General features: G+C 41.7%; 2 protein-coding genes across 2 annotated transcripts; both read right to left on the reverse strand.

Annotated features, from left to right (window-relative positions):
* Positions 1-11: 11 nt before the first annotated feature.
* Positions 12-3,064, reverse strand: HELRODRAFT_164994 (hypothetical protein; the record flags this gene model as incomplete). The annotated part of the gene is made up of 3 exons (XM_009030902.1): positions 12-237; positions 368-634; positions 2,847-3,064. 3 exons carry the CDS (start codon positions 3,062-3,064, stop codon positions 12-14), a joined length of 711 nt encoding a protein of 236 aa, XP_009029150.1.
* Positions 3,065-3,274: 210 nt separating this feature from the next.
* Positions 3,275-4,460, reverse strand: HELRODRAFT_164995 (hypothetical protein; the record flags this gene model as incomplete). The annotated part of the gene is made up of 3 exons (XM_009030903.1): positions 3,275-3,538; positions 3,617-3,806; positions 4,249-4,460. 3 exons carry the CDS (start codon positions 4,458-4,460, stop codon positions 3,275-3,277), a joined length of 666 nt encoding a protein of 221 aa, XP_009029151.1.
* Positions 4,461-8,857: the final 4,397 nt, after the last annotated feature.

Below are 8,857 nucleotides of genomic sequence, written 5' to 3' on the forward strand. Positions count from 1 at the left end.
CTCAACCGGTATCAAAAGTCGTCCTCACCCAACCCAAGGTCTAGGAACATTTCATCCTCGGATGGTTGGGTTGATCCCATCGTGACGGCCGCTTCATTTTCTTTGGGCAGGGGCTGCCCGCGTTGTTCGCTGTCTTGATCCACCACGTTCGGCGTCATTAACAAGGTTTGATGACCATCGTCCTTCCCGCCGATCCTCGATGACAGACTCCCATTTATCCATCTCAGCAAATCGATTCTTCCAATTGGATTGCAACGCGTTCGTCTTCATCCCGTGCTCTACCAGAAATAATCCGTCAGCAACCTCTGTACACGCCTTATCGTGCATCATCGCACCGGATTCCTAACTGGTCGCGAGAAATTCAGACCGGGATCCTCCTAAGTTTTCGGTGTGGTTGATCGCGGAAAGTTTAGACGGGACTTCTTCTAAATTCTTTGTCTGGCTTTCAGGATTCTTCGTATCAGATGAAACTGCCGCTGTTGATTGTTTACCATGTGACACTGTAATTTCCGGGTCCAAACACTTCTCTACGCTAGACTCCATTGGTGAAAGGCTGTCAAAAACCAGAAATTGTTTGACCACCTTCCTGGCTTTTGCCACGAGTTTTTCTTTACTTTGGTAGTTCTCTTGTACCCTGACCCATATCAAACCCGGGCAAAAGACGCGCCGTTAGTTCACACATCGCTGCCCTAGCAATAACAAATCCTTTCCACAAATCTACAGTTGATATTGAGGGAAAATTAGCTTTCATCTCCGTCAACCATTGTGTGAATCTTGTATTACCTTCGCCAACATCGAATTCAGCGTCCTGTGAAACCTTTCGATTGCTCCGTTAGCAGATGGATTGTACGGTGACGTGCGTATCTTCTCGATGTCAAATCTGCAGAGTAATTTGTTGAACAGACTGCTCTCGAACTCACGACCTTGATCCTTAAGGATTTGCCTCGGCATTCCAAACCTAGGGAAAATTTCTGTAGTTAATACTTTGGCAACTGATGCCACCGTATGCCTCCTCAACGGAAATGCTTCGGCCCATTTTGTGAAATGATCTAGAATCGTCAGAATGTAAACGTTTTTCTTTTTCGATTTGGGGTGCGGTCCCGTGATGTCCAGCGCTATCCGTTCCCAGAGTAACCCTGACAACATTACCTTCATAGTTGCATGGCGTGGTGGTTTCCCTCTGTAATACCTGCAACACTTATCACAACTTTTTACAAACGCTTCGACATCTGACTTCCACGATGGCCAATAAAATCTATGCTGTACAAGTTCTTTCAATTTTGCAATCCCCAGATGTCCTCCGGTCACACCTGTATGGGCAGTTAACAAAATTGATTCTACCACATTTTTGGGTACCAAAACTTGCCACTCTACATTGTTTGCGGGCATCACATCGAACCGTCTACACAGCAGTCCATTTTTCATTTCCAAACGCTCCCATTGATGCCAGAGTGTTTTGAACATTTCGCTTTCACCAGAAACATCATTCCACGACGGCTTCTGAGCGTTCACAAAAATCTTCTTCATTAGTGGCTCTATGATGTCGTCTTTTTCTTGAGCTTCTTTCAGATCCGTAACGCATTCCACAACTTTCACCTGTTTAACGACTTGGCTATCGTCATTGCAACACGTCTTCTTACATGGCTTTCTTGACAACGCGTCGGCGTTTCCGTGCCTAGTCCCCGCTCTGTGTAGAATGTCGAAATCGAATTCTTCCAGCTGTTTCAACCACCTGGCTTGTTGTCCGATTGGATCAGGGGTGTTTCGCAACCAGGTTAGTGGTGCATGGTCTGTCCTGATTGTGAAATGTCTGCCTAGTAAATATTGCTTAAAAAATTTAAGAAAATACACCACAGCCAATAGCTCTTTTCTAGTCGTTCAATAGTTTTCCTCAGCTCGGCTTAGAGTCCGGCTGGCGTAAGCGATGACTCTTTCCTTGTCTTTTTGAACTTGCAACAAGACAGCTCCGATGGCTCGATGCGAAGCGTCAGTGTCCAAAAAGAACGGATCGTATTCGTTTGGCATGGCTAATATTGGTGTTGTCGTCAGAACACATTTCAATTTTTCGAACGCTTCTTGTTGCCTTGGTCCCCACCGGAATTTTTGACTTCCCCTGAGCAGTTAATTCAATGGCTTGGCTATTTTTAGAACCTTTGTACAGACCTGCGATAGTAGCCGGCTAAACATAAAAATCCTCAAACTTCTGTCAGCGTCGTAGGAGTTGGCCAGTCACGAACGGCTTCTGTTTTTTTTTTCATCTGTCGCGATACTTTCGCTTGACACTACATGACCCAGAAATGCCACTGAAGATCTTAAAAATTCACATTTTTCCATTTTCAATTTCAATCCGGCTTTTTTCAATCGCAGAAAAACCTGTTTCAACCTAAAAAAAATGTTCCTGTAAATTTTTCGAATAAATTATAATGTTATCGATATAAGCCAGACACGTATTAAGGCATAAGTCTGACAAGACTAAATCCATCAACCGATGAAACGTGGCCCCGGCGTTGCACAGACCAAAAGGCATTCTTTTGAATCGAAACATGCCCCTGTTGCATACGAACACCGTTTCATCCCTGTCCTTAGGATGTATCTCGATATGGTGATAGGAAGATTTGAGGTCCAGCGTTGAAAACCATTGTGCCCCTGACATGGCGTCTAAACAAACGTCGATCCTTGGCAGAGAATTCAGCCTTCTATAGTCGATACAACAACGATATGAACCGTCCTTTTTCTTCACCAGTACTATGTTTGAAGACCCCGGCCCATGTGCGGGTTCAATCACGTCTTGCTCAATCATTTCATCCACTTGTTCAGCAATCACTCGTTTATGAGCAGGGTGGTACCTCCTCAACTGCTGTTTGACAGGGCGAGCTTCCTGTGTTTCAATTTTATGGTAGACCCCTTTTGCCATCCTGATTTCCTGTTTAGAGCAACTGAAGACATCTGAAAAGTTTTTCAAAAGTTTAATTAACCTAATCGTTGCTTCTTCTGGTATGTTTTTGATTAGTGGCTTGATCAAAACTTTCATCAGGTACGTATCTCCATACCCGTCATCGTCCATTTCTTCATTTGCAGGTTATAGGTTCGACAACGGTGTTCCGGAAGGTATCACTCGGGGTTGGTCGTTGATGTTTATGACTTGGATACATTGCTCTCGGAACAACATGGGAAGTATTGTCCGAGCAACAAACACACCTGGCTGTAGTTGTGCTCTATCGGAACACACATATCTATTAACTTCAAATTTCGATGGCTGTCGAACAACGATCTTTCATGGGACGTCGAACTCCGTCCTTGCAGGAATTTCTACCTCCCTGTTGGATTCTATTCGGCACATCCGGTTCACACCAACATCTTTGGTAACCAGCCCCACTGCTGCTGAGTCCTTCCCAATAGTGATTTTCGTCTGCCCGAACTTCCACAAAACGTCGTTGAGTTTCAACCAATCCAAACCCAGCAAGATTTCAGATACACTGTCCGAAACCAAAAATAATGCTGGCCTGGAGTGTTTGCCAACCTCGATCAGCAGTTCAATCTGCCCTTTGATTGGTATTTCTGTGTCGTTGGCTGCTTTCAGGGATTTTGACATCGGCTAAATCTTCGATACATCTACCATCGACGTTGGGAGGATTGAGACGCTGCTGCCACTATCCAGCAAACCCAGTTTTCTTTTACCATCTACACAGATTGGCAAGTAAATGGCTTGGCCACTGCTGCATGTCGATTGGTTCAATCGACCCACGTCCTTGTTGACACCTTTGCCTTGCGGGCACTCCCTTGAAAAGTGACCCGGCTTTCCACACCTGTAGCAAGTTTTTGTGGTTGCTTTGTCGATTTGTTTATGCTCGTTTGACTTCGCCTTCTGCGGGCATTTGAATAGAAAATGGCCTGACTGACCACATCTGTAACAGTCTCCCTCTTTCTTGGTTTGCGTAATACTTCGAGGGCTATGGTGGAACTCTTCAAACATTTAACGTAGTTCTGTCATTTACCGCTCCAACGTTTTCAACACTCTGGTTTGATTTTCTGATTCCACGACCTGGATAGTTGACCTGTTAGATGAGCTAACCGATGATCTTGTGATTTCAAGTCGTTGGGCAAACCTGAGTGCATCGTCGATGTTCCTCGGTTCTCTCTTTCTCTCTGACTTTTAGTTCCAGCTCGGCATCCCCCAAGGCTGACAAGAAAAAATCTTTGGCAAGCTATCGTGCCAATGCTGACTATTTCCCAGGGTACGCCAATGACATCAAGCGTTTGGTCACTTGTGCCAATTCACCGAGGGATTTGGCATGCTTCCTACGAAGAATGTGCAGTTTGTGTCTGTACGATTCTTCGTGACCTCTCGTCCCGAAACGATCCTCGAGCTTTGACATCAACTCGTGGTATCTTAGCCCTGTCAGGTCCCAAAGACACTGAGCGGCTTCACCTGTTAATAAACAAGACAGATGTGCTTCCATATCTTCCGAACTCCATCGGTTTTACCTCGCACATATGTCAAATTTCTTCATAAACATCCTTAGGCATCCTGTACCATCAAACCTGTCAGGTAACAGGTAACTACGTGACTTGGGACGATCATCCCGTTCGAAACCCATGCGTTGAACGTTGACTTCAGACTTTCTAGAGGGTAACGATGGTCCATCACACGCTGGTGAATCCTCATCCCTGTCCGATCCATGCGCCTGTCGACTTGCTCTCGACCTGTATTGTTTGAAAAGGATGAAGCCCCACGTTGGGCACCAATTGTAGAGTTTTCGTCGACACCGTGAAGGATGCTGCGGTGTTCTCCCCTACCGCCTCTTCCGTCGACGCGCTCGTAGCCGCCGCTATCCTCGCTGCGTCGGCGATCGTCGACACGGTAAGGTCGGTGTCGGTCATCAGCACCGTGGGGATCGCACACGCCACCTGTCGCTCGATACCGCACACCCTCACCTTCCTCACTCAGGCGGTCGTTCCCTTGGCCAGGACTCGCCAGTCTACAATATCTTCTACCGACCTCAGGGTCGGAATATACGGGCTGGGCAAAAGAGATGTTTCGCCCTTCTTGCCGGGCGTACGGACCGGCCTTTCCGCACGCTCGCAAGTCTTCTTTCAAGCGTTGACTCATTTTTAATATTTTACAAATACAATACTACAAAATAATTTTTTATAAACTCTTTTGACAATGATTAGTAATCAAACAATTAAGATGTTAATAAATAAAAAATTTTCCGTATTGTTTTTGTTGTTATTTTGTTTACTACCCTTATTACTAGTATTATTAATGTTGTGACTATTATTATTATTATTATTATTATTATTATTATTATTGCCCAAAATCAAACAGCAGTAGGAAGAGGCCAACGCATATTTTCACCATAAACTAAATGACCTTAACAATATTGAAGTTATCGACAGTTATGCCCTCCTACTGCAAAACACAATATACCAATATTTCGCAGATACGTATGGCATCTTAAAACCAAAAGAATCAACAGTTGTCAACGTCAACGCCGACATTAGAAAACTAAAAAAGAAACTAAAAAATCTAAAAATCCTTCGTCAAAATGACAACAGTTTTATTGACGAAATAAGAAGTCTGAGCAAATTGATCAGATCAAAAATTCACCGAGAAAAGATATCAAAAGCTGTCGGTCAATCAAAAATATCCGTTCAACTGTCAAAAAACTTCTGGAAAACTTGTAAAAAATCATTTTCGCTATCCACACCACTGCCTCCACTGTTTGATGTTGACAAAGGGGCTGATCACTTTGGCGGCGTAATGAAAGCGGGTGATAGAACACATTTTGCAATCCCTGATTGGATCCCTCCTCTGCAACCGCCGGTGTTCAATGGCAATATTGATCCGCCAACTTACAAAGAAGTTTCATCAATTGTTCATCGAAGTAGATCAAGCGCTTTACCGTGCCCACTAGATCAGATATCTATTATAATGTTTAAGAAATGTCCAATACTCAGAACATATCTGCACAAACTACTTTCAAAATGCTGGGTCGCATCTACAATTCCAGGTTGCTGGAGGAAGGGCTTAACAATTTTAATATATAAAAAGGGAGATGCCGGCGATCCGGCAAACTATAGACCGATAACATTACAACCCATTCTTTATAAAATTCTTTCAACATTAATAAAAAATAGATTGTATAACTTCTTTCAGAAAAATAACTTCATCAACACCAGCATCCAAAAAGGATTCTATCCTGATGTCGACGGCCTGGTAGAGCACACGCAAATGTTGACCCACCTGCTTGAAGATGCCAGGAAAAATCAACAAACAATTATCGTCGCTCTTCTTGATTTAAAAAATGCTTTTGGTGAAGTGAGCCATTATCTCATAAATTCAATATTAACATTTCATCATGTTCCCAACATAATAAAATCAATGATAATGTCTATCTACTCGGACTACTCAATATTCGTCCCAATAAATAATAAATTAACATCGGCACTGCAGGTCGAGAAAGGGATTAACATCGGCACTGCAGGTCGAGAAAGGGGTTCTCCAGGGTGATCCGTGTTCGCCCCTGCTCTTCAACCTATGTTTCAATCCGCTAATGAAAGTTATTGAAACTCAAGAGTACACTGGCTGTGGTTATATCTGAGGCTCAACGTCTGAACTGAAAACTAAATCCTGGCTCCAGTTTGCGGATGACTCGGCAATAATCGCCCACAGTTCTGAGGCCGCCCAGAAGTTGATCGATTTGAATTCTACATGGTGCAATTGGTCGGACATGACAAGGAGAATAGACAAATGCAACTCATTTGGCGTGAGGAAAAAAGACGGCGCCTATGTTCAGTTTATTCCAAGGTTTACAATTAACAACGATGTTAATCCGAGTATAGAAATAGGAAAGAGTTTTGTCTATCTGGGCAGGTTATATGATTTTGAGGGCAAAGATACGGAGGCCAAAAAAGAAATCGTTTTGAAATTGACAAAATTGCTGGATACCACTTCAGCTCTAGACATCAAACCACAACAAAAACTTCAAATATTGCGATATTTCATTCCTTCGCAGCTTCAATTTGAATTCCAAAGCTATCATTTTACACCAACTTGGATATCGTGTAACCTGGACAATTTGATAATAAATAATGTCAGAGAGTGGCTTTCTGTGCTTATTAGCGGTTGTGTATCGCAAATACTTTTGCTGCCAACGAAACTTTGCGGTAACAACATTGTGTCATTAAAAGAGACTTCAGAAAAAATAAAATTGAAAATCCGCAGCTATCTATAAAACAGCATTAGTGATGAAATCAAATGCCTATGGAGCGAAACAACTTCAAATTTCATCAAATCAGCTCGCTGGACGAAACAGGCTCGCTAAAGCTGTCTCTTAAGCTTCTGAAAGATGACAAAGTGAAATCGTGTCTCAACCACATCAGCGAACTGCAATCTCAGGGAATCATACTTTAAGCAATTGGCCAACATATAAGTCCAGCACAAATAACTTGTTGGTTCAAAACTACTGAGAAGTTATCCGGGGTATTTTACAGGTTCATAAGAAAATACCTGGTTCAACAATTGCCCACCAATTCAAATATGTTTCAATGGGGCAAAACTACGACTCTTTTATGTCCGCTCTGCAGCGTTCTCCAGATAAAAAATCATGTCGTGTCTAACTGTTGTTCAACATCGGCACTGGCACAGTTGTTTCACACGCTACGAATGTTGCTAGATGTTGCTGTTCTGCGGGGTGGAAAAATAGAGGTGATCGAGTTGACGATATGTCATGAGACTAACCTCCTCTCATCTAAACGATATAAAAGTGCAAAGTACAAAAATCTGAAACAACATTTAAATAATAACTTTATAAACTGCTCTATAACAGTTAACACATTTGAGATATCGCCAATTGGTTTTTATAATAACTTGAACCTATCTATTTTTAAAACTACATGGCCAAATTATTTTAAAGTAAAATTAATTAATACTGTTATTAGCTCGACATATAGTATTTATTGCGAGAGAAACAATGCATAATTAAATATATCTTTCACTTCTATGCACTTGTAACGTCATCGAGCTTAGGAGGATGGTACATTTCATTAAAACTCAATTTTATTAAACTTCAATTTATTTCTTATTTGTTATTTCTTATTATTTTGAATTTTATTTTGTCGATTGAATAAATAAAATATGTTCACATTATTATTATTATTATTACTATTATTATTATTATTATTATTATTATTATTATTGTTATTTAAAATCTATAGTTTAATTAACTTAATGAGATGTACCGTCAGATAGTGAACTTCGATCGAACTTCTTTAGATGATGATGCACTTCGGACAAATTTCTTTGGACGACGATGCGCTTCGAATGCACTTTGAATGAACTTTTTCATACGATGATGCACTTCGAACAAACTTCTTTGGATGATGATGCGCTTTCAATAAATTTTTTCAGATAACGATGCGCTTCGAATAAACCTCTTCGGAAAAAGATACACTTCGAACGAACTTCTTTGGATAATAATGTACTTCCCTCACAAAGTCGATGGCCTCCTCGTCTCCGTCGACCTGAATATCTGAATGATTCAATAAACCAACGCCATAATGAATCCCCTGTCTCCCCCTTTGTTGGAGTATGTATAGCCTTTGCCTTCTTCATTTATTCATACATACGATTATGACATACAATTTATATCGGACGATATTGAAACGTTCATCGGCGAACAAATATGGCACCAAATGTATAAACTGGCGCTTCTTGTGTGAGCTCATCCTTTCCATACATCGCGAATGCGCCTGCCTTTATTCGTCATACATACTGTAACACTCGATTGAAAGTAGGTTACAGTGAACAAAAGTTTAATCTGTTTGCATCATGTCTTTGTACTCTATTGGAAAC

This window comes from Helobdella robusta (assembly GCF_000326865.2).
Source record: "Helobdella robusta unplaced genomic scaffold HELROscaffold_7, whole genome shotgun sequence".
In the NCBI taxonomy this organism is placed as follows: domain Eukaryota; kingdom Metazoa; phylum Annelida; class Clitellata; order Rhynchobdellida; family Glossiphoniidae; genus Helobdella; species Helobdella robusta.